The following is a 26,239-nucleotide window of genomic DNA, read 5'->3' as shown; positions in this document are numbered from 1 at the left end:
CCTCACTCTTTACAGTCTGTTTATCTGTCTTCATCCACATCTATTTTGATCTCTTGCTCATATTTCTGGTCTCTCTTTGAAGCAGCGTGGGGCCTCAGTCTACCTGAGACTGTCTCCACACACAGTCACACACACACACACACACACACTTAATATTAATAATTCAATGATCTGTCATTGGCTTTCATGTCTTTTCTCACTGACACATGATTCTGGTTAAATCTATCAGAGGATTGGCTTTTCACTCCTGGAACAATTTTTCCATTAATCGATAAGTCAAAGTTAATAGGCTAAAATGTTGGTTATCTTTTAATGGTTTAATTTTTCAAGCAAAATGAGAGAACCGCTGTTGACATCTTCTCAAATGTGAATATCTGCAGCTGTTATTTGTATTTGACGCAGTGAACTGAATATCTAAACCTTGGTTTTTGACTGCTGGTCCAACAAATCGAGACATTTGAAGATGTTGTAATGTTCATTTTACCCTCATTTTATGATATTCTATTGACCAAACAAATTATTAAATAATCAACATAATGACTGAATCGATATTGAACATAATCTGTTGCCGCCAAGGTTGTAGCCATGGAATCAACATTACAGGAAACCAAATCTGCCAGGCCCCCCCAAAAAAATATTTTAATATATTATAATGTAAATCAAGTAAAGCTATACAGTACGGTAGCAATTTGTTAAGTTTATTTTAAATTCTGATGACATTTGCTAATGATTATTTCAGACTGCATGGTTACCTGTTGTAGCGCAGCAATTTTTATCAATATACAGTACAGGCCAAAAGTTTGGACACACCTTCTCATTCAATGCGTTTTCTTTATTTTCATGATTATTTACATTGTAGATTCTCACTGAAGGCATCAAAACTATGAATGAACACATGTGGAGTTATGTACTTAACAAAAAAAGGTGAAATAACTGAAAACATGTTTTATATTCTAGTTTCTTCAAAATAGCCACCCTTTGCTCTGATTACTGCTTTGCACACTCTTGGCATTCTCTCCATGAGCTTCAAGAGGTAGTCACCTGAAATGGTTTCCACTTCACAGGTGTGCCTTATCAGGGTTAAGTAGTGGAATTTCTTGCTTTATCAATGGGGTTGGGACCATCAGTTGTGTTGTGCAGAAGTCAGGTTAATACACAGCCGACAGCCCTATTGGACAACTGTTAAAATTCATATTATGGCAAGAACCAATCAGCTAACTAAAGAAAAACGAGTGGCCATCATTACTTTAAGAAATGAAGGTCAGTCAGTCCGGAAAATTGCAAAAACTTTAAATGTGTCCCCAAGTGGAGTCGCAAAAACCATCAAGCGCTACAACGAAACTGGCACACATGAGGACCGACCCAGAAAAGGAAGACCAAGAGTCACCTCTGCTTCTGAGGATAAGTTCATCCGAGTCACCAGCCTCAGAAATCGCAAGTTAACAGCAGCTAAGATCAGAGACCAGATGAATGCCACACAGAGTTCTAGCAGCAGACCCATCTCTAGAACAACTGTTAAGAGGAGACTGCACCAATCAGGCTTTCACGGTCAAATAGCTGCTAGGAAACCACTGCTAAGGAGAGGCAACAAGCAGAAGAGATTTGTTTGGGCCAAGAAACACAAGGAATGGACATTAGACCAGTGGAAATCTGTGCTTTGGTCTGATGAGTCCAAATTTGAGATCTTTGGTTCCAACCGCCGTGTCTTTGTGAGACGCAGAAAAGGTGAACGGATGGATTCCACATGCCTGGTTCCCACTGTGAAGCATGGAGGAGGAGGTGTGATGGTGTGGGGGTGTTTTGCTGGTGACACTGTTGGGGATTTATTCAAAATTGAAGGCACACTGAACCAGCATGGCTACCACAGCATCCTGCAGCGGCATGCCATCCCATCCGGTTTGCGTTTAGTTGGACGATCATTTATTTTTCAACAGGACAATGACCCCAAACACACCTCCAGGCTGTGTAAGGGCTATTTGACCAAGAAGGAAAGTGATGGAGTGCTGCGGCAGATGACCTGGCCTCCACAGTCACCGGACCTGAACCCAATCGAGATGGTTTGGGGTGAGCTGGACCGCAGAGTGAAGGCAAAGGGGCCAACAAGTGCTAAACACCTCTGGGAACTCCTTCAAGACTGTTGGAAAACCATTTCAGGTGACTACCTCTTGAAGCTCATGGAGAGAATGCCAAGAGTGTGCAAAGCAGTAATCAGAGCAAAGGGTGGCTATTTTGAAGAAACTAGAATATAAAACATGTTTTCAGTTATTTCACCTTTTTTTGTTAAGTACATAACTCCACGTGTTCATTCATAGTTTTGATGCCTTCAGTGAGAATCTACAATGTAAATAGTCATGAAAATAAAGAAAACGCATTGAATGAGAAGGTGTGTCCAAACTTTTGGCCTGTACTGTATTTGGGGCGGACATTTTATCCATGACCTCCCTCACACACACCCCATACCCCACATGCCCACACACACACTGAAACAACTTGCTCCTTCAAAGTATAAATAAATCCTACTTCTCTTAAATAATCTACCACTGTCCAAAATAATTCAAACCCATCATTATGTTACACCATTTCTTACTTCATTGGAAAATCTTCAAGGTTTAAAAAGCCTGTTGTGGTCTAATATCTTTATCTATTAATGAACGCAAAAGGAGACTATAAAATGTTATATGTGGTGTGGACTGGAAGACTCAAATCTCAACACAAAAACAAAGGATGTTTTGCATGTTTGGCTGAGAGCAATCATGGAGATTTGCTGTCCAATCATCAACCTCATTTCACTCAATAATCTGAGACTTTATACAACCATAATCTTGCACTTACATACATTGCAACAATGACAAGTTAAGACTTGGCCGGTTCCTCTATCCCATGACACCCCTGCACATTGGAAACATTCAACTATAATAGCTTGTTAAGCTTGTTTTTACACCAGGAAAGTAACACAGATGTTGCTGAAGTCTATATATATATATATCACGGCATACGTATAAAAAAGCAAATAGTCCTTAAAAAGACATTTGAAGACGAACGATTTCCATGTGACCTGAGCGCTTGCTGCCTTCTAGTGAAAGCTGCTTTTCTTTTAGGCCTCTTAAATCTGAGCGGCGGGGTCCTTATCGTAGCCAGTCAGAGGCAGGGAGGCCCCCGCGCCGCTCATCCCAGCCCCTGGGTCTGTATGAAGGGGGGATTAGGGAGGCCTCAGCCTGTGTTGCTGCCATTGTTTACCAAGGGACTAGGGGCTGGCTGAACAACCCCCCTGTCAGCACCGCAATACAATAGGAAACAAGGAAGTGGCAAGATCCTAGAGACTTGCACATACACATGCCGTTCCCTTGATCTTGGAGGATCGACTTTGTATTATTTGGGAGATACAGGGAGGAGGAAAAGAGGATGGGGAGGGGAGCTTGTTAGCAACAGCAGCTGATTTCTGAATGGATACTCAGAAGAGGAAGAGGCGTATGAAAAACTTTACAGGCAAAAAGACATGAAACTTGACATTCCCCTCAAATGATGATTCAAAAAAGCAAACAAGATGTTACTTGAAGTTCGTAAATATAATTACACTGTTGTTTCCTTGCATGATTTGGAAATTCTGGTTTGGTTTAAAGACAGCAATGAAGGGACATTCTGAAAGCTGAGATATTTAAAAATTTCTAAAACACGCTGAGCCGAGCCTTCAGTCTTAGAAATGACGGAGTTTCACCCCTACCTTTCCCAAACATGTTAACTGTCTCTCAGCAGCCTTCCTGTCAATTTTCAATTTTAGTCTGAGACATGAAATGTCAAATGAGTAGGAAATTCCCCAAAACAAGACGACGACGCTGCGCACTGTGCTGTTAAATACCCGCTTGTAAATTCCAGTGACTACATTTACAAAATGTCAAACAGCACTTAAAACAAACAATATATAGTTTTCCAAAAGTTACTGGTTAATGCGGTAAGCTCTTATAATCCAGTCAGTGTCCAGGTACAGTGAGCGAGAAAGTGTTTGAGAGGCGTGCTGTCGGCAGAGCTTGTTGACGTCTTCATGTGACCACAGCTTCCACATCACAGGGAGTTTCACAGCCTCTCCGACAGTGTAGAAAGCTGCGTACAGATGAATATCAGATGCTGGGCTTAATTGCTTTTCAATTTTTAGACAATGATCCGCAAGCAGCTGACCATCACTCAGCTCGACAACCAACTGTTATTATTCCACTGAGAGCTTCATCACTGCTCATCACATAAAGACGTTTAAATCGTCTATTTCAGACTCTCAGTCAAAAACTGTTTTCATTAAAAAAGGTAAAAGCTGCTTTAAATGCAAACTTCAACCCAAAACAAGTTGTGTTTCTTTCACACTTACCTGTGGACAGACACGCTGAGCTTACAAAAAGATGGTCAGTAATGGTTACTGATTACAATCTAGTCTAAATACTCAAAATATAACCACCTATCAACTCTTATGGGTGACTTACTGGCCACTTAGGAAACATGAACAGCCTGTTTTTGTTGAGGTGGACTGGCCACCCACTACTTCCCATCAAGCACCCACCACCCAACCACACAATGTGACTTCTTCTGCTACTTTATTTCTGCTCTTACTTTGTGTAGAAATAGAGGATCCTGGATGGTTGCTGATCAATCGTCATGAGTACTGCTATCAGAGCTAATGTCCACCACATCACATTAAAAGCCTTCCACCAGCATAACATTGATAGGCTTTTATTGTGAAGCAGCTACAGGAAGTGCAGCTTGAGTTGTGGAAGCTAACTACCAATGTTTAACTCTATGTGATTAATAGTCCTTAAAGATTTTGACATTTTTCTGTAGAATAATTAGTTTGAAATATTGCAAGAGATTGGATAATTAAGTGCAGGAGACAGGAACTGACAAAAAACATATTGCTTTATCAAGTTTGGTCTGTTAGGGCCCCGACACACCAAGCTAACAGTCGGCTATTGGTCAACGTCGGGCCATCAGTGAGCGTCTGTTGGTGTCCTTCACAACTGGCACTAGTCAGCCATTGTCAGCTTTAATTTGGCCAATTCAGCATGTTGGATCGGAGTCAGAGATGGCGGAGCCTGTCAATGAATAAAGTCTGATTGGCAGTTCAGTTCAGCACACGAGACGACAAACAGAAGTGAGGAAAGCAAACAAACAACTAAATACCAGAGGGCGTGACATCCAAACAAATGTCTTATATTTGGTAAGATGATTTTTGTACCCACTGAACTCTTTAACAGAAATGGTTAGCAGTTGTTTGTGCTGTTCTTTGGTGGTGTGTAGTAACTATTGTTTGGTCTTTCCACATCAGGTTATGTTGTTAATGTGCTAAGCTGCTAAACAGCACCTTGAATCCGACCTGTCTGTCTTCCTGTTTCCACCTGCCACCTGCTGGCTCGCAGAACATACATGCTAGTTGGTCATTGGCTGTAGTCTTTGTGGTGTGTTCAGAGCAGCTTTTTGGCTGCGACACAGGGGGTGTAACACAACAGGCTTTGTCACCACTGGTTCTCTGATGTTGGTTTGGTGTGTCTGGGCCTTTCACACAAACACATCAGTGCCCCCTCCATCACGGCTAATAACCAGCACCGCCCACTAATATCAGACATTTTAGGGGAAGCACTGCTCTTACTCATCTATGTAAGTGCAATGATCTTTATTTAAAGGCATGGTTTTAAGATTAATAGCAAGTGGCTATTTATGCAAACAAACCACATCACAGCAACAACTCATAACCAAACTTCTGTGTGAGGCATGATTGTTAGACTCTGTTGTCCCAGCTTTCCTTTGCCAGCTCTTCACTGCTTCTCTCTATTCCTTCATCCATTTACTCATTCTCTGTCCATTTACTATTAAAAGATTCATTTAAAACCATAATCAAGCACTGAAAACATCACATTACATTCACTCAGCTACACAGCAGTGCTCCCGGAGTAGGCAGAGAGTCAGCAAGCTGCTCAAAAGCACTTCAGCAGAGTGGATTCTTCCCGACAATCACGTCCTCCAGGTTAAGTGCAATGTTCTAGTATTCATCATGACACTCTTTAACTCAAAATTTCAATTGTTTCTCTGTCGTCTGCCTTTTTGTAAGCACCATGAAGTCATCTCACGGAGTCAAAAACGAAGACAGACAGTTGAGTTGGAGCAAACAGATGCTGAGAACCAGTTAGCATGATGAAGGCGGCATAAACAAGCAAAGAGATGGATAGGTGGAAAAGGCAAACAGAAAAGTGAGTTAGGAGAAAGATGGGTGGATGCTGAAGAGAGGAAAATACTTAGTTTTTATTGACAATCTCCCCTCCGCCAGGGTTTGACTCCTCAAGACGACAAAAGGCTGATGATCCCTTCAAAAACACTGTCTGCTGGTAATCCACAGCATTATACACACAGCCAGAGAAGGTCTAACACACACACGCCGCATCCGCAAACTCCGGCTACACACACACATAGCATACAGCAAACATTAGCACACAAAACACACCATGAACCCTGGATACAAACACGAGCCTACGGCAACAAACTTGAGGAGGAAACATGCAGATGAAGACGCACACGCAGAAAACATGCCAAAACATTAGATACATGCAAATTATTTAGTGTAATGAACTTTAACAGCAAACACACACACACACACACACACAGTGCACTGTCTTACACGCTCCAGATAAGGCTTTATCCAACAACAACAAGCTGAGGGAGTTTAGTCATATCTCTGAATCCCACAAATCTCCTTCTTTGGCCACTTCCTCTGAAAGGACAGCTGATATCTACATTAATGTAACAACAGTGAAATGTCCCATGAAATGCTGTAATAGGAGTATTATCGCTGAATGGGATAAGGAGGGAATACACTTCGCAGCAGCGGAGATTAGAAGCTTTTTTACATGAGATGTTAACATTAATACCAGAATAATAAGGAGTGTGATTTATCCATCCTTTTTGTCTGTTTCAAACAATATGGTTTGGGTGAACATGGAAAATAATATGTTAATCTTTTCAGAACAAAACAGCCCTGGGAATTTTTTTTTTTGCTCCTGTTCTGCGAAACGCAATGTGACCCCCGACGGTCGAGACAAACGTTTGACGTCCTTGATTCTTATTCACGAGGCGTGAATAGGCAAATATAAAATAATCTGAAAGAAACACGGAATTATTAGATTAGTCTTGTACAATCAGAGATAAACCCACACGGTGCACCCAGGGGAGGGAAGGGGAAGATACAGACAGAAAAATATTACAAATAATGTCTGTCTTTCAGTCATTGTGCTGATGCTCTCACAATGAGTTCAACCGTTAAAAGCAGTTTACAGGAACACACAAAGGTTTTGAGAAATTGTTGTTGTTTGTTCAGTGTGGCTGGTAAATGCTGACAACATTCAGCCTCCCACTGATTTGTAGAAGATTACTGTCACTGCCTCCCAACAAACTGGTAACAAAAATTATTTACAATTTTGGACTATTAAGGATGAATTTTCTTTGTTTTCAAAGGAAGTGGTAGCATCAGAATTAGGGCTGTAACTATTTTTATTATCAATTCATCTACAGGTTATTTTCTTGAACAATAAAAACAACCACTTAAAAAATTATCAAAGCCTACAGTAACACCTTTAGGTGCCTCGCTTTGTCCAACCAACGGTCCAACACACAATATTTAATTTACAATGACACGAGACAAAGAAAAACAGCAAATCTTCACACTTGAGAAGCTGGAACCAACTAATGTTTGTTAGTTTTTTTCTTTAAAAATCACTTATACAAACAATTTACAGACTAATTATTTCAGCTGCAAACAGAATAAAAATATCTCAGCGGTGCAGGAACACATGATTGCGCAGCTGCGATAGCTTCAAAGATAACCCAGACACAACTGACCAAATTGAATTCATATTTATTTTTTCACATTTATAATCCTTTAGGACATGTAGTAAAATATCAGCTAAAAGAGTTGGATTCGATTTTCTTATCACTGCCGAAGAAGGCCCGATAAAACTTACTATTAATGTTGAAACAATCCGTCGATTGATGGATTGACAGAAAAACCAACAATGCTGATAAAACTGCTCCACTCTTCTTGATTCTAAGTGCCCTTTAACATCATTGTTACATTGATTATCTTTGGGTTTGTACTACTCGTCAGGTGAAAAAAGAAAAAGAAAAAAGAAAGCAATCTGAAGGCGTGACTTTGGCTCTGGGAAATCATCACTATTATCTGACATTTAACAGTCTAAATGACTTCTCAAAAACATCATCGACAGGCTACTTCCCTTCCAAGAACTGCCAACACCAGAAGAAACTAGCATAAAGAGTGAAACTCTCAAAGTCATAATGCCAAGACAGAAGGACAGCAGTCCTACATGGACACACACAGAGAGACATAACATGCGTTACTTTGTCCCACAGTAACACCACAACGCTAGGAAAACACCAAACAGCCCTTTTTTCTCCCAGTATCCCAGACCTATAGTTTCCGATCCATCACTTCCATCCATAATCATCAACCCCCTCTCCCCAGCCCCTCTAAACCACTATGCTCAGCCCTTTCAAGTGGCAGGTAGACGGGGCCTGATACGCCGCTACCGCCTCACAACCAGCGGGCTAATTACAAGGGAAGCAGCAACAAGTGAGCATTGTGTGGAGTCTCGAAGACACACGGGGAAAGAAAGTGCTCTTTATCTTGCCACCACCAAACCCCCCCACCACCACCCCCAACCCCACCCCATCCCACCCTCAACAAAAACAATCTCTGAGAGGCTTTGCGGTTGGCACTCCAGGGGTTGGAGAAAGAGAAGAGAAGAGAAGATCGCGAGACGAAAGGTGAAAGAAGTGGAGACACATTGATGAGGGACACATACCATCACACTTGCTCACCGTGTTCGTCTAACACGATGCCGGATGTGCCGTGTTATGCAACGAGGAGTAAAACGATGTTTAAGGAAATACGAATACGCTCTATTGTACTAGTTCATTCAAGTTGTGTTCTCTGTCACAGCATCAGGCTGTGATTAACAGACTTAGGGAGAATTTGATTTCCTACGAGATGCTGTTGTGTGTACATGTGGCTGCCTCACAAACTAATGTACCTTTTACAAGTAAAATTGAGACCCAAATAAGTAAAACTACTACTGGCAAGGATTTTCTTTCCAAGAAACAAAAAGTCTGTAAAAAGACCAAGTTCAAATCTAGCAGCTTCAAGTCAAAGACAAATAAATAATTCAAGAATAAAAGTAGTTTAAAGTCAAAGCGACAGCATAAATGGGGTTCCCAACATTTACTTTGAAGCTCCATTTGATGACATTTTATTTAACTTCATGCTGTACAACTATGATGAAGCAAAGGAGCTACTTTCACAGATGCCATGATGTTAAAATGAAAGTTTATTTCCCCATAGAGAAGAGCTTAAAAATATTTTTTTTGTTTCAAAATGTGGAGAGATTGAGGTATTTTTAGAAGAATTATATTACTAGGGCAGTCTATAAATGAAAGAACAACAGTCATCTTTTTTTGACCCTTGAGTGACCCATTTATTATCTCCCATGACCAACAGCTGCATCTTGATCCACACGTTGAAGAAAACGGTTGGCAAAACACTCCATGAAGTAGATTTTGTGATACAGCAGATTCCTAATTCACTTTGCCTCGTGTCAGATCAGCCTACGGTGCGTGTGATCTCATGCAAACATGCATCTCTGCTGTTTAGCAACGTCTTGTCTGCAAGAGCAGGGGGTTAATTCAGGCAACAGGATTACACAGCACGTGAAAAATGAATTAGGCACAACCGCTCATGTTTGGTGTAATTAGTCAGCCTATCCATGGATATTGGTTCTTATGGGTGACTTGAAGGGATTTTATGATTAATTTTTTAGGGCTGTCTGGCTGGATGAGTGATATTGCATACTTGAAATCCTTCCACGAGTCTTTCTGATGTTTGTTTTAGCGGTTTAACACTCAGAAAAACCATTAAGGCAGCAACAAACCTCTTGTCATTCACGCGCAACACAAACAGATGGGAAACGTCATGCGAAACACTTCGCGATGACGACATCAATCAGGTTCCAACTTCAGCAAAGGCGTAAACAAAAACAGGCTCTTTTTCTGCTTTCTCTCATGAGGCGGCGGCGCTCTTCAGGGAGAGCATGTTTTAAGTAGCGCTTTATTTCATAAGGCAGTTAGGCGGGAAACAGCTCAGTTCAAAGGCAAACCAGACCACATAAGTTTGTGACTGATTTGCAGTGCTGTGACTGTGATCTGATGGCGCCTCTTTTATAAGCCAAATTGACCTATGCTGTATTAAACTAAAGGCACGTTCAAGCACTGGAATCAATCAACTGTTTCTGCTTTGCAATTCGGTAAAGGAGGTGTTTCTTGAGCTTAACTGACAGAGGTGTGCGTCATGTAATCACTAAGTCACATAAAGAAGCATTAAACAACTAAAAACAACCATTATTAGTATCTTAAAAAATATTTAAAAAATTACATACAGTCCCTGTTTGCAGCCAGGTAACTGAGATTAGCCTATTTATAATTTATAAATTCATAAAAAATCTGTATAAGGAGATTAAAAATATTTTTTATGAGAAGTACAAGGCCGATCACATCTTACAGGGAAATACACCACTTATTTTTAGGCTGATGGGATTTAAAGTTTACGAGACGAGATGTACAACAAATTCAATGCAAATTATGCAGAAGTGCCAAGAAAAAATATTTATACCATTATCTAAAGACCAGGAAAATCACCACCATTTTCTTGTCCCACATGTCCATGCCGGCTCTACTTGGTACTATTGTAATCTGGCTACTGAAAATAGCCAGTGGCCACCAGATTCAAACCTAATCCATCCCTGAGTGTATGTTTCTACCTTCTTATTTCTGCAGCAGGGGTGAACTTGAACTGAAGAACATCATAACCATTATTAAATATTATTAAAGAGTTACTCCCTGAAGCACCAAACCATGTCTTCAGTGTTTGAACTTGATACCAAAGAATAAACATAGTAGCTGAAGTGCACACACTTGCAGTGGAGTCCAAAGTGGGACGCCCTCAGCTACTGACAGGAGAAACCAAGAGAGGAACAACAGTGACCACTGCACTGCAGCCAGCAGGAGAATCAAAAGAGAGGTGGACTTACAGATGGAGAAACAGAGCTGTTGGGGAGGTAGGGGTCAGGCAGCATAAGGAACGGGTACCCCGCATATGACGGCGTCTTGTACATGCCTCCATCTTGCTGCTTCGACACTGAGGTCGCACATGGAGAACAAACAAGAGTTAGAAACTCAATAAAATCAAAACTGTTTTAATGGAAGCATTTATAATAGTTTATAAAAGCTACTTTAAGCAAAATATTTTGGTTTGGTCTCTAAGAGGGCAGGTATCAGCATGCTATTATTTAAAACTTGATTTATATTAATATAAAAGCTGCTTAAATAAAACAATGTACACACCCTAAGAGGACTAAATAATCTAATACTTACTCCCACAGTGCTGCTTTCAGATATGCAGTGCCTCAAAACAAAAATAAAACCCTAAAATCCAAATCAAACGTGCACACAAAGCTGGTCAACTTTACAAGTGTTGTAGTTACTACATGTTGTGTCCCTGTGTGAGCACAGACTACAACACTTGAGACAAAAGCGTTACAAGCGTCACCTAGCCTGAGAGGCGTGAACTCCTGTAGCCTATGTGTTAATTTATCTCTCACCACCACCCATATTAAGCATCACAGGCCTCTCTGTAGGTCAGTTGTAACTAGGTTATACCTGGTCTGTATAAAACACAGAGACGTAGACTAAACTTTTTTTTACAGTTCCAGACTAATCCCTTGTCATCTAAGGTGCCAAAACTTCTAACGTGGCCTTAACCAAGGTGACAGAAAATGAAATAATCCAATCACGCAAGCAGAAACATTCAGAGCTGTAAAATCCTTTTTCTGCGGCTTTCACTTTTTCCAAACAGACGCACACGAAACCGCAAATCCACATTTGATGGAGATTGTGCACAAAGGAATACAACATGGGGACATTTTTCCTTTTAGGAACGGTTGGAGTGAGTTGCACAACTTGAGTACAGCCTACAGTGACGCCTGTAATTAAAACGGCCGTGTATACATTCTCTAAATGTGCCCTCTCGTAGGGAGGGAAAGTGAAATTGCTCTGTTCTTTTTGGGTGGTAGGAAAAAGAATAAACCTCTCAAGGACCCTGGTTGACCCCACTTTTGGCAAAGTCTGGCAAAAGCTACATTGCAAGAAATGTCAAGGGTTGACTGTAAAAGAGGCTAAAAATACATTAAGATAAAAGAAGCACAGGGCAGATCTACTCAACATGTCTGATACAAGCTGACAAAAGAGTGATATGATGTCATCCTGATGACTGTATTTAAAGCAAAGAAACTTCCAGAGTCCATATTTTACTTGGTAACTTATTAAAAATGACATTTAAAGAGGTTAAACTCTGCTTTAATGTCATGTTTAGCAGAAACAGAGGAAACCACCACCAGAGTGTCAGATTTGTGAGATAAACTGGAGAGCTGTACATACAGTGGACATCTTTTGCAGTGTACACCTGAACACAACTCTTTGAAGTTGGTATTAAAGCTGCAACACGTGTCCTCGTGACCAAAATACTCCCCACTTTGACACAGTGTTTTTTATGATTAAGGAGGAGGAAGTTGAGCAGTTTTCTGAGATAGTAGTGGTCACACACACCGCATGAATGTGTGTTTTCTTCTTACCTCCGTCGAGATGCTCCCGGTGTTTATCTGGGAAGCCCCTCTGCTCGCCCTGCTGTCCCCGTCTGACCGCCTGCAAGGGACCGACAACAAACACGGGGTCACACACTCCCAAAAAAGTTATAAAAAGGCGAGGAAAAATGACCAAACAACTGTTGTAGGGTGTCAAACATTTAAAGCAACCTTAAACTTTAAGGTGTGTTTTTCTTCTACTGTTGTTGCCCCTATAATAAACTTCTAACAGCCAGGGAATTTTACCCCCGTAACCCCTGAAGGCACCTCGTAGCTTTCTTTGGTTTCATTCAGCAGCTTGTCAGCAAGCGTGTAAAAATAAAACAAGCTTTCTCACACACTCTTTCCGTGTTGTATCCACTCACACACACCCCGTGCCACCTACCGCTGCGTTCGGACTTTGATTTATTTCCGACTCGTTCACCAGGGAGGACTTGAGGTCGGCCAGGTCTCTCTCCGTGAACGCGTTTTCTTGGATTTTCTCCTCTTGCTCTCCTTCGTCTTTGAACGCTATCATCTCATCATTCGCTCCCAGGTCGTCCCCGCCGCCGCTGCTGAGCTGAGGCATGTCTACTTCTCCCACCTCCCTTTGCGATGTTACACACTTAGAAATAACAACTAAAAAAAAAGTATAAATAAATGAAGAATTAAGGGATCTCTGTGTGATATCTCCTCTGTGTGGGGCGCCTCCAAAAGTGTACAAACCCCGACCACATACAGGAAAAAAAGTTGAGATGTGTCGTCCCCCGGCTGGCTGCTTGGTAGAGGACTAATGTTTCCCTACAACAGCAAACAGCTCATTTGAGCCCAAGACAAGGCGAGGAGTCCCGACATCAAAGGGCGCCGACCGGATGATTGACAGGTCCGATGACTTGTTGGGGGGTTGTAACGATTGTTTCGGCGAGAGGGCTGAGCTTCTTAAAGAGACATCACCTCCCTGAGCACAGCTCAACACGGTATTATTCATGACTTCCAGGGGCGTGTTCACACCATCCACGGTCCCCTGGCTGCACGCGGCTGCTGCCTTTGGCCACCAGAAACTTCACTAAAGTTAAACAAATATTCCCAGAAGGCAGCGGTGCCGATAGAGAGGCTGCAGGTGAAGTGTTCATCCTGATAGTATTGTATTGCGTTCAAGGACTGCTCATTGTAACATGGCTTCAGGAAATAGTTTTTTTCTTGCTCAGTTCCAGTAATGGAAAGTAACTAAGTACATTTTCTAATGTACTGTACTTAAGAACACATTTTAAAGTACTTGTACTTGAGTATTTAAATGCAATGCCACTTTACACTGCTACTTCACTATGTTTATTTGACAGTAACTTTACAAGATATATTTTTAACAATAAATTCTATAAAATACAAAACCCAACAGTAAGTAACAACAACAATAAAAATACTGTGTACACATTAATGCATTGGCAATAATCTCGAATTATAATATGCTGTATTGTAGTCAGTGTTGGGGAGTAACTTAGATGTAACTAGTTTTATGCAATTAAATTGCAAATAAATCTAATTGTAATGGGTTCCAGTTGCTTAGAAAAATATGTAATTAATTTGCAGTTACTAATCAAAATATTGGTGATTACAAATGGGTTACATTTGAATATATTCTTTTTTAAAAAAATAAATAAATAAAAATATGTGTGGAATAATCTTTTCCTCTTCTTCTGGCATACCCTATTTTTGGACATTTTTTTTTAGCTTTATCACCCAGTTTAAAACATTTGTTAGAAAATTAATCATAAAGTAATCCAAATTAATAAGTTACATTACTTTGATGAAGTATTTAAAATAGCTACATTATGGTAACTAGCAATCTGTAACCAATTACACTTCAAAAGCAACATTCCCAACACTGATACTATGATAAAATAATATGATATAAAACTCACAAGGGCCACCTTTCTGCTCTCAACTTTTGATACTTAACTTAAAGCATATTGTGCTCATATAATACTAATAGTATATTATAAGAGTATCATATTATAATAGTATTTTTACAGAGTTATATTGCTGAGTACATCATCTACCAATTATTTCTCATTTCCTGTATATTTTCCTTCAGTTTTACTCAGATAAAACTTCCTGTTTACAATATTGAAATGATAATCACTACCTCGTTACTTTGGAGCTCAGCCATAATCCCAAAGCAAAGTTTGCACAGAATCTGCCCTTTTTTTTTTTTGTCATCAACCAGTTTAAAATCAAATTATCTCCAAATGACGATGATCCACTTTGAGGAGCTGAACTGATTTTAACATACAAATGTGGGGAAGGAGGAATTTCCCCTCAGATATGGAGCCAGTTCATTATTGTCCATGTTGCTCTTTGCTGTGGTTTCCCTGCATGCCTCTCCATCTGAAAGTGGTCACATGAGTGCACATTCTCCAGAATCTAAAGTATCACTTAAAGATGAATAATTATTGATCGAGGAAAGATGGAATTGACAAATAATAGTTTCCTTTGTATCAGATACACTCAAATTAAACACATCCTCAGTTTGCAAGGTCCATCTGGGGACTATTATTGCAAACTTAACACTGCTGCATGCAGCATTGGTCCATACTTGTTCCTATACAAATAAACATTAAATTAATAAATAATAATAAAACTTGTTTTAACCTTTACAGCCTACATTTGAGTGCTTCTATTTTGTACACATACCTTAAGAAATATAAACATTACAAACATGCAATGTAGTGTGGTGACCTGTGTCCACTTATAAACTGCAAATCAATGCAATGTGCATTAGTGTCTATACTTGCGTCAAATCTTTTCAGCTGTTAACAGCATGCAACATTTTGGTACCCTATAAAAGTGACGTATATTAACACACAACACAAAACACACACAAGCAAACTTGACTTCACTTTGTGTGTTTTGTTTTGCCTAAGAGAGGGCTGTGTGTGTCAGCTGTGATGGAGACAGTGCATCCTATCAGCTGCCTCTCGTGCGTGAAATCCTGCCCTGCCTTTCTTGTGATTGGCTCACGTTAAACACGCGTCTTGTCATGAGCACTGGATTTAAAGGTCGACCTTTTCTCATTAACGAAGATACTCTCAGAGATTCCTAACTGCCATGCAGCTCTTTAAAGAACCCAAACTGGTATCAGATGTTGCTGTTTTTTGGGGGGGGTGTTATCATCATCAAGTGAATAACTTGGTAATTATGCACTGTGAGTTTTACTCCTATCCCAGCTGTCCTTTTGTGGCGGCTGTTGTCACACTGTTCAGTTGGTTAGTTTTCTCCTTTTGGAACAAAAACCCTCCTCATTTGCATGGACAGAAAAGTGGCAGCTCAGGCAAGAAACTGCAAAATGTAGGACATTCTGTGAAAAACATCAGAAGGCACGGCATGCTCATCAATAACAGATGCACTGCATGTTTTTGACTGGTCCTTACATCCCCCAGATTTTGTAACAGTCTCCAAAACAGAAAAAAAGTGTTAGCTGTTGCAACTACTTGATTTGAGGAGGGGAAGAAGAAGAAAAAAACATAGTTCAAAGATGTAGACTTGAAGTTCTGATGTCTTATCAAACTCGTAACTTGCCTTCCCCTATTTTCCTCCCCGATGCCGATGCATTTTTAATGCTGATACAGTAGCATAGCTGGTCTTCAGAGTTTTTAATTGAGAAATATTTATACACTCCCATGCTGTGACTTAATACTTGACTTAATCTGAGTCGGTTGCCTTGAATGAAAATGATGATCCACAGCTGGGAAACAGAATTAAATACAAACAGAAAATGGGCCCGGTATTTGCATAAAACTGCATATTTATACAATATCGTCGATGCATATTAATACAAAGATTAAAATGAGCGGTTTTAATGTATGCAAATCTAAATTATAAATGAGTTGTTTAAACTCCTTGTTTATTCGCCTTGATTAAATATAGACAGCTGTTTTTCCAGAGAGACAGCACCTCTCCTGCGCGGGCCACGCTGCCTCGTGAGCTCGCCGCGCTCTGATCTTAACAGTTTCCCATGAATATCAGTGCTGATAGTTACGCACATTAATCACATGAGTTCACAGGTTCACCTAAGGCTATAGGCTATAGTCAGCCTGTCTGTCTCTCTCACAGACAGATAGACAAAACAGAAATCCAGAAATGAACACACTCTCTGTACACACACTGTCTCTTTTGAAATACTTTGAGGCGCTCTGACCTACAAACACTTTCTCTTTCTTTATATCTGTCTCTCCCTCCACACACACACACACACACACACACACACACACATACACACACACTCTCCCTCTTTGTTTTGCTACGAGCGGTTTGATTATTCTTGTCAGATCAGAGTTGTATTTTAAGTTCACACCACCCTGCCTTATCAGTCCAGAGTTTTTGTGACTCACACACACCCCGAGCATCCTTTCTCATTATCTTTTATCTCAAACTCCTAATGACTGTCGTGACATCACACATCATCTGTTGACAGGAAAAGCCAAATAAGGAAGCATGAGCAGATAGAAGAGATAAGCAGCCCACATAGAAAACAAAAAGGATGCAGTGCTGCTGTGACCCCAGAGGGCGAGCTTTTCACATACAGACACAGATACAAAGTGCTATATCTGAACAAGACAAAGGCTATGGTTGTTCTGATAAAGGAAGTGTGTTTGATGCAAAGATGTTTATGTTTTTATCTATCTTAAGCTTTTTCAATTCAAATTCAAAACACTTTATTTGTTACCAGGGGGCAGTTTGCAGAGGCATGAGTAGATAATACAGGAACATCTTTTATAAAATATGTAAAAATGCAATGAAAGCTCCACATTATGACACGTAATATTATAATACGTAAATGCAAAAATAAGTCAGATAATAATGATAATGATATGACAGTGAAAATATCAGTGGTGCAATAAAAGTTTAATACAGTATACGCAGCAGTGATGGGACTCAAGTCTTTGCACAAAAGTCCCAAGTCAAGACTGACAAATCCGAAGTCATAAACTTTGAGTTTTGAATCCCAAACCCGTCATAATGCGCTCTTCATCAAATGTCATGCCATTTTAACAACAGAGTGATAACATATTCATTTTACAAAAATCATTAATGTTTTTTCAATTTGTACTTTTTTTGTTAAAACAAGTTTGATTTAAGTTGTTGTGTCTTTGTCTCTAATTTTTTTGACCTGCATGTTTGTGTACTGCAGTTCATTATTTGTTGACTACCATATAGTTTTTGCATGTGAACAAAATTATCTTTGGTATCATTTTTTCTAACTCCCGCTTAGTAACGTTATGTTAGTTCATCATGGTTCTCTCCAACTTGATCAGGTGCTGTCCACTTGGGGAATTAAGTGTTGACTTGCTGGGAATGAATGGCGTTAAATGTTGATGTATTCAGGAAATAAAGTCAAAATCTAGTTGCAAGCCTGTTTTGATTTTGTCTTGCAGTCTAAAGTCATCAAAATTGTGGCTCAAGTCCACACCTCTGATACACAGTATTAAATAGGTAGTTTCATAATATATACTGTAGGTGCATGGTTATTTGATGAGCTTTGATAGGAACAGGTAAAGGAATCTGGAGCAAAACATTTAGTCAGGAAGACTCTCTTTACGCTCTCATTTCATTCATAATTCTCTGACTATTAGTGTCACGTTAATCCAACCAGATTTTGCCACCATCTCCCTAAACCAATCACATCATTACTGTCAAGTTTTTAAATTGTTCCCCCCTCTGCTGCTGTCAGTTGTCTTCATAGGACGAACATGCGACCATCCTCCACCCGGTTCACCTCTAGTCTTCAGCTCATCCACTGCCCAGTCCTGCTCCTCACCCTATCATCCTCATCCTTCAGCCATCGCTCCTTTCACCTCCACCACCAGTGTTCTGACTCCATTGGGAGGAATATCCCTAAACTCATCATCTTTACCTCCTAAATATATCAAGATGAGGTCTAATCGCCAAAGAAATTTTCTGCATCCATCATATTGTGCATTTGTAGGAATTTTTGTCTGCCAATAGAGGGCCCTAAACCATACACACTGGACCTTTAAAGAGATAAGTTATGTCAGACAGTAAATTAGATTCAACTTTATTGTTATTGCAGTACAAGTACTGAGACAGTATCTAACCAGAGGTGCAAAAGCAATAACATGCAGAGTAAATGCAAAGGCACAGTAGGTGACATATAGCATAAGTAGTAAGGGGTAGCTTTGTGTACACAATATAAAATGGGTAAATCTTGGTATTTATATATGTATATATGTAAGGGTTATAAATATCAGTCATAACATACTGTTTGAAATGCATTGCAAGAGTTATATCAATTGGAAAAGTGTAAGAAACAGTGATATTCTGTTGTAGACTAGTGGTTCCAAACTAGTGGGTCTTTTTGCCATCTTGAACCTAAAAAAAAGACAGATTAACATTGCAAACAAATGATGCCACACAGTGCAAAATACCTAAACATGAACTCTGCTGTTAGTGTGTAAAGAGCTCATTTAATATGAGAAGATCATGTCAATGAGTCTCTTTCCATTGCACAATCATCGGTTGGGGAAACGTTCCTTCTTTAACATGTTTTTTTTTCTCCCCAAAGATGAATCACAGTTGGTTCAAAAAAAGATTATATACTGTGCTTTCTAAAGAAACATCAGGCGCATTAAAGCTGCAGAGTAATTAAATCATGTCCTTTCATTGGGGTTAAGCCACATCCAAGCGAACAGCTCTTAACTGGAACCACTTGTGTGCTTTTTATTGGTAGTTTTCCTACAATCAAAACCATGTCCTTAAAGGCAGCATCCAGCCAGCAATGTGGAACCTCAACAAATCTTTTCAACAGTTTTATTTTGTGTCTACGTCTCCGCTATGAAACAGTGAACTAATCTACTCCAACATCAAATAATCCCAGTGGTTTTAGTGAGATCATGACTGCCTCATGTTTAATTGTTTTAAAATATGAAGTGGACCACCACCACTGTGCATGCAAAAAACATTAGAAGGTTAGAGAAGATGATGTTTATGTTCCGTGCAGAAGGATAAGAGTTACCAAGTTTTAAATCAAATTAATCACCAGATGTTTTGTCCTACTTAGGCTCTTATTTATTGTCTGAGATGTGTCTGTGGAGACAGCCTGTATTTGAAAAGTAAAATCTAAGATGTTGATTTAAGTAGTACATTGACACTACGCAGCTACTGTGAAGGTGGGTTTGATGTATGCAGGAGGTTGAATAACCTTTGAATCATTCCAGGATTTCAAACACTTATTTAAGAAGTGGCACGCGGAGGTGGAAATACACAGTTAACCTCCACGAATAAAGGTTACATCTTGAGACCAAGAGAAGGAGAAGATGAGCGGTTACCATTAAGCTGTCCTTGAGCAAGGCACTCAACCTGCACCTTCTCCTGTGAAACCACTCACTGTCCCAGACTGGTTTCAGCTCTCATGTAGCTGTGTTAAAAAATGGAGGCTCAGCAAAAATAAGCCTATAAAAAAACTTGATATCTGTTGCCAGATAATGAGGCTTGTTCAAGTCCTAGTTTGCTGAGTGTTTGCTGATCTGAATGTATCTGTCTCCTTTGATTCAGCAGAGTGCAGTCCCTTTACCTCTTCGTTAGCTCCTTATCAAACATTTATGAGCTGATATCACAGATCTGCGGAGGGCTTTGGGGGTAAAATCAACAAACATAAACAGTGGAGGAAAAGAGCTTTGAAAACACATCGCTGGTCTTCAATGGAAGATCAGTGGACGGAGACGCAAACACTTTTATCTGTGACTTTGAGATCTAAAGATGTGAAATGTAACTAATGTACATAATATCTTTTGCTGAGCAACTTCAAACAAAGCACATCGTAGGTTCAGCAACTCTCAGATTACACAACAAATAGAAAAGCTATGGATCAATTTCCATTATATTTATTAAGTAGAAATGCCAATTCATCTTTTAAGGAACCTCCTCGTCACATTTAAAGAGCAAAAAAACTATAAAACTGTTCTTTTCCTCAGCAACTGGACCGAATCTACTCCAAACATGCCATCCTTTTCCACTCTTTGCTTTTCATCACTCTGTAAGAGGAGATACCCTCGTTTTTTTCCCCTTAGCCATCTTTATCTCTGTTTGGAACAAAACCCTTAAAATGCCTGCACGCAGCCTGCTCTCTTGTCCCTGTGTGCTCAGAGGAAAGAGCGAGCTTGCGAGCTGTGGTTGGAACAGCTCCATCTTCGCTCGGGCCCCGCTTCAGTTCATGAACTTTTTAAAGACGTGCATTAACAAATCATGCCCCGGCTTATGAAAAACAGGACTGATAGTGACTGGAAATAGCAGCAGAAGAGCTTCTGCGTCACGCCGTGTCACCACGAAAACACATACACACACAAACAGTGTGTCGCTGAGCTGATTGAGGTGAGGTGAGGTGATCTGCAGGCTGAAGCACTAGGTTTGAAGGCAAGGTCTAGTGGTTGGAAGATTATTTTGCACTCTATTTTTAATGGTGTCAACTGTTTTATTTCTTTAAATTCACACCACAAACCACAATTAACCTTTTTTATATATATCATACGTCTACTATTTTGAAAACACTAGTTGATAGTTGAGTTCACTTTGCACACATGTACTTTGCAGAGCTTTTTCCGTGAGAGGGAGGCAGACACAGACAACATAAACAATAGCTGACATGCAAAAATTAGGGGAGAATTACATAATTCAGGTTTGACAGTCCAGGGCAATAAAAAAAGCAACAAACAGAGAGTATCTCCAGAAATGAAACTAATGTATCAGGTTAACTAAAAAAAATGCAGTTTCCTTGGATCAGCTTTTTCTCTGGTTACATTAGATGAGAATGATGAGGATGAGGAGGAGGATCAGACCTTGGCCTTTGGTCTACAGGTTACCGTGCCCTCCACACACACTCACACACACTCACACTCACACACACACTCGCACGCATACACTCTGCTCACTGGCAGCACGGGGAGAGACGTGCTGTAATCTGGGAGGCAGGGAACAAAGGGCCTCGTTAATGCAGAGACTCGCAGGGGCCTTTGATGTGGAGCCAAGCCATTCACTCCTTGCTCCTCACACACACACACACACACACACACACACACACACACGTATTTACAGACAGACAGAAACATGCATATGTGTACGCACAGACACACACAAGCACGTGCACATGCAGCTTCTCACCACAGAACGCCTCAAACACACACTTTTGTCAAAAAAAAAAAAGCAAATGCTGAAAAGAGTGTAATCTCCCTGAGCTGAGGCGACGTGCCTGCTATTTAAAGCTTGATACATTAGATTTGAATCAGCCGACACTAAACACACGCGTTCGCTGATTAACCACAAAGCTGCAGCTTGGCTCGGTGGAAACAAACTTTTTTTTTCCATTGCACATTTTCACCCCCGTGTGGTGATATCAATTGCCACCATTTTATTTACGTGACGCAAAGGTTAATGTCAGCTTGTAAAAGAACAAATAAAGAAGTCTTAGGGGGCAGAAAACTGCAATGCTGATAAGTAGTTGTAGAAACAATGACAGTAGTTGTGGTCGTGGTAATCAAAATCAGATAGCTTTTATGAGGTGTAGTGCATTAAATGGTTTCATGCATGTATTGTCTCTATAATTTTTTCCAGACTTTTGAGACAAACTTCAAAAATCAAAAATTAAAAATAAAAAAATAAATGAAATTAAAAAACACACCAAAAAAAACCCAGTCCAATCTTTGATCATCTGCACACCAGAATATATCAGAGTTTAGTCAAATCTTTCACTGGAAAACTGACACTCTTAAATCATCATAGTATGTATATGCAATAGAAAAATAAATTAAAAAAAGAAATATTTTACAACACAAATTGTTCCTGTACATATACAGCATATAAACCCCCTCAAAGACTGAGCAGAGCTGTGTGATTCACTGCCCATAAAAAGCTATTTTTTTCTTTTCTGAGTACATCTGGAAGATGAAAGACCCTTTACTTAAATAAAAGTAGAAATACCTTAGTCTAAAAATACTCCATTACAAGTAAAACTTCTGAATTCAGAATGTTACGTAATTAAATGACACAAGTATTATCAGCAAAATGTACTTAAATGATCAAAATTAAAAGTGCCCATTATGCATAATGGCTCCTTTGAACGTGTTATATTATCATAGACTATTACATCATTATGCTTTTGACTGGTTGGACTGATTGATTTGTCAATTTGGAACCAGTTGTACATACTTAGTATACTACTGGCCAAATTAGCAGTATAGCACTGCATCACGTCATATAAGCATTTCACATGTTTTTTATATAAAAGCCAAAAGTGTTAAATTAATGCAGTGGAGTAAAAAGTGCAATATTTCCCTCTGACATGTAGTGGAGAAGATAGTCTAAATAAAAGTACTAATAATAATAGTACTAATAGAGGAAGTAGCATTCGTCACAGATGCAGCCGTGGTAGTATTTTTACTATAAGGACCAGTGATTTCATGGCTGGAATACGCTACATTGAGCTTCTTATGTCCAACATAATAAAGGGAACCCATGAGGCACTAAATAAGCCACAGTGGGCTCTTAGATCCCATGACCTCCACTAAGTTCAAAGCCCACTCCTGAAAACGTCCTCCAGAAAATTCTGCATGCATCCTTCAAGAATGCTCGCACTGCTCTCACAGCGTCAAGTGGTCTTCTCTAAAGTGGTTTGTTTCATGAATTTCCTTCTGCGTAAAATTACAACCAAATATGAAATTTGTTAGAGCCACACAAGATGCCTGTCGTACAGCAGGCCAGTCCTGGTTTAGGTTTTAATGTGATTTAATACCATACACCACTGTCTCAGTCTTTGTCTGTCCAGTTCAAGCTGCAGGACCAGGTTTATTTATTTATTAAAAGAAAATTCTAATGTTGACGTAACTCCAGATGAGCCATGTGATGGGAAACATTCCTCCTTGGGTGTGCTAGAGGTACTCATTGCAACAACAATAGAGATGCAGTAGAGGTGGCATTTGAGGTCATAAGAGTAGTGCTTATAGTAGTTGTTATAGTGGGACTAGCGTCTACACCTGCATTTTGTTGTCTTGTGCTTTTATTGTATCCATTTTATATTTTTAGCTACAAATATATCTATTTTCATAATTGCTGAAATTGTCACTATGCGAATGAAAACAACCAATCAGAGCCGAGGAGTCTCTAAAGCAGCTGTCAATCATGTTAATCACAGCTCATGAACTGCGGTCAAACTGCAGTGCTGATCAAATATGAATCAAGATTCCGTGACTACATTGCCTATTCATTGCCTCAAATGTTTTCAGAAACATTTTTTAGTGTACTGTTTAGCTGTAAAATAAGAAAGTTGGTCCAGCTGGTGGGCGGTGCTTGGTTGACTGTTTCCAACATGGCGGCCAGGTCTCGAACGCTCTCATGTTACAGCTAAACAGTACAAAAAATATCTTCTGTTTCTATTTCTGAAACATTTGAGGTGAGAAACAGGTAATGCAGTAACACAATCTTGATTCATATTTGATCAGTGCTGCCTAGTTTGACAGTATGACTCCAGTTCACGAACCATGGTTGACATGACTGACAGCCGCGTTAAACACTCCTCGGCTCTGATTGGTTGTTGCCACTGCCTCATGGTTGATTCTAGCAAATGCCATAAGAGGCAGCAAGAAGAGGAGGAGGGACATTATTTTTTTCACAAACGTTCTGTCTCATGTCTGTCTTTCAGAATATAATGACATTTTCACCACATACGACATAAAGCTATTTTCATAAAAGATAACTACCAACACTTAACCTGGAAATCCAGATGCCCCGCCCCTACCAAATTCTAATTTGCACTGTATGGGGATCTGGCCCCGACAAGCAAAGCGCACTGAATCGCCAATCAGAACAATCAGATCAGTCTATCTGACAGAGGCGGGCTCTTGGCAGGCGTAACATGACGAAGACAGCGCTGCGCCGTAGGAGCCAAGATGGCAGCTGCCGAAGGGCCGCGTCCATTTAATTTAGCTCTGGAAGAAACGCTAAGCGAACTACACTTATCTTTTTCCTTGAGAGAGGAACAGAAGACTGCCCTAGAAGCCTTCGCTTCCAGGAAGGACGTTTTTGCCGACGGGATACGGCAAAAGCATAATATATCAGTTAGCCCCACTGTTCGGCAAACAAATGGGGCTTAGTGCAATGAATATGTCACCTTGTTTTTTGCTCTGATTGGCCATCGTGATATCCAATTGCATGCGGCGGCATTTAAAATGCCTCAGTTAGTGCCGTCCCTTGGGTAGGAAGGGTGTATCGGTGAGGGCCAGACTCAGAATCTTTCTAGATTTGAGTCTGGATTTCCAGGCTAACCAACACTAGCTTTAACTTAATAACTTTTGCAAACCTCAAACTTTTATTAGTATCAACATCTCAAAATTTTAACTTCACAGCTGAATTTGTCTTTCGTGCGAATTAACAAATGTTAAATTAATGGTAAACATGGTAAATTTTATCTGCTAAACATTAACATGTTAGCATTATCTTAGCATTTGGCTTAAAGCACTGCATTTCCCCAGTATAATTATCCTCTTTTGTTTTATTGTTTTGTTTATATATCTCATCTTTTTAGGGCCTGTTTATACGACAACGGTTTCTCTAAAAACGGAAAAGTCTGTCCTTTGCGTTTTAAAAAACTTCTGCGTTTATATGACGACGTTATTGAAACGATCCCCATTCATACGGAGCCACAAAATTTACTGGAAACGCTGTAGTATGCATGCCAGGCCAATGGGTGGCAGTGTAAATTTGCAAAGCAACACCACGGTATGACGCCATGCGCCTGCGCTGAAGCGCCTTCCTCTACAACGCGGTGATTACAAACCAAAACAAAGAAGACACAATGGTGAAAGCACACACAGATAACTTTGTCTGAATGGACGACGAGGTGGAGTTGCTACAGTAACAGATCTACACTTTACTTCAAATCAACAGGGTGAGCAGCACAAACAGAGCTCAGCATTGTTGTTGTGACGGTCAGCATGCCTAGTGACTGGAACCGTAATGCGCATGTGCGAAAAGTCTCCATTTTCAGAGGAACTGCATATTGCAAGTTTACATGACAACGGAGACGCTGCCGTTTCCAAAAAGTTGCACTCTGGAACCCGTTTTCAAAACGTTGCGTTTTCAGGCACCCAAAACGCAGCTGTCGTGTAAACGATCGGCCAAAACGCAACTAAAGTTTACAGTTTTCAGTTGAAATCGTTTCCTTTGTCTCTGTAAAACAACATAAAAACACATTAAAGTAAACATACAAATAAAACCTAATGTTATCAACTACCACTCAAATGACTATCAACTATTCTGTATTTAAATACAGTATTTCCATGGTATAGACTAAAGCTGTATAGTGACCTTAGTTAATCTGTGTTAATGTCATCAGTATTGTTGTTGTTGTTGTTATTATGCTAGCTGAGTTGCCAATCCCTCTACTAGCATATTATGATGCAGGAAGCTGCAGCTGTCTGGTTAGTGTGGCCGTGCTGTTGTTCTCCTCTGCTGAACCAACCTGA

At 40.0% G+C, this 26,239-nt stretch overlaps 1 protein-coding gene across 17 annotated transcripts in view; it reads right to left on the bottom strand.

Annotated features, from left to right (window-relative positions):
* Nucleotides 1–13,597, bottom strand: part of tcf7 (transcription factor 7) — a 93,890-nt gene extending 80,293 nt beyond the window's left edge. For 8 of the 17 annotated variants that reach the window (XM_033645112.2, XM_033645123.2, XM_033645130.2 and 5 more), the window contains exons 1-3: nucleotides 13,120–13,596; nucleotides 12,726–12,795; nucleotides 11,127–11,233 (exon numbers count right to left, since the gene is read on the bottom strand). In XM_033645112.2, the coding sequence (XP_033501003.1) occupies nucleotides 11,127–11,233; nucleotides 12,726–12,795; nucleotides 13,120–13,302 (360 nt within the window). In that variant the 5' untranslated portion in view covers nucleotides 13,303–13,596. Of the gene's footprint in view, nucleotides 1–11,126; nucleotides 11,234–11,469; nucleotides 11,614–12,725; nucleotides 12,796–13,119 lie in introns of those variants that run through there. The other 9 variants (XM_078172592.1, XM_078172593.1, XM_078172594.1 and 6 more) reach the window with 3 other exon arrangements.
* Between the last annotated feature and the right edge of the window lie 12,642 nt (nucleotides 13,598–26,239).

This window comes from Epinephelus lanceolatus, chromosome 11 (assembly GCF_041903045.1).
Source record: "Epinephelus lanceolatus isolate andai-2023 chromosome 11, ASM4190304v1, whole genome shotgun sequence".
Lineage (NCBI taxonomy): Eukaryota > Metazoa > Chordata > Actinopteri > Perciformes > Serranidae > Epinephelus > Epinephelus lanceolatus.
The sequence above is the reverse complement of the archived record's forward strand: the minus strand, read 5'-3'. Positions and strand labels throughout refer to the sequence as shown.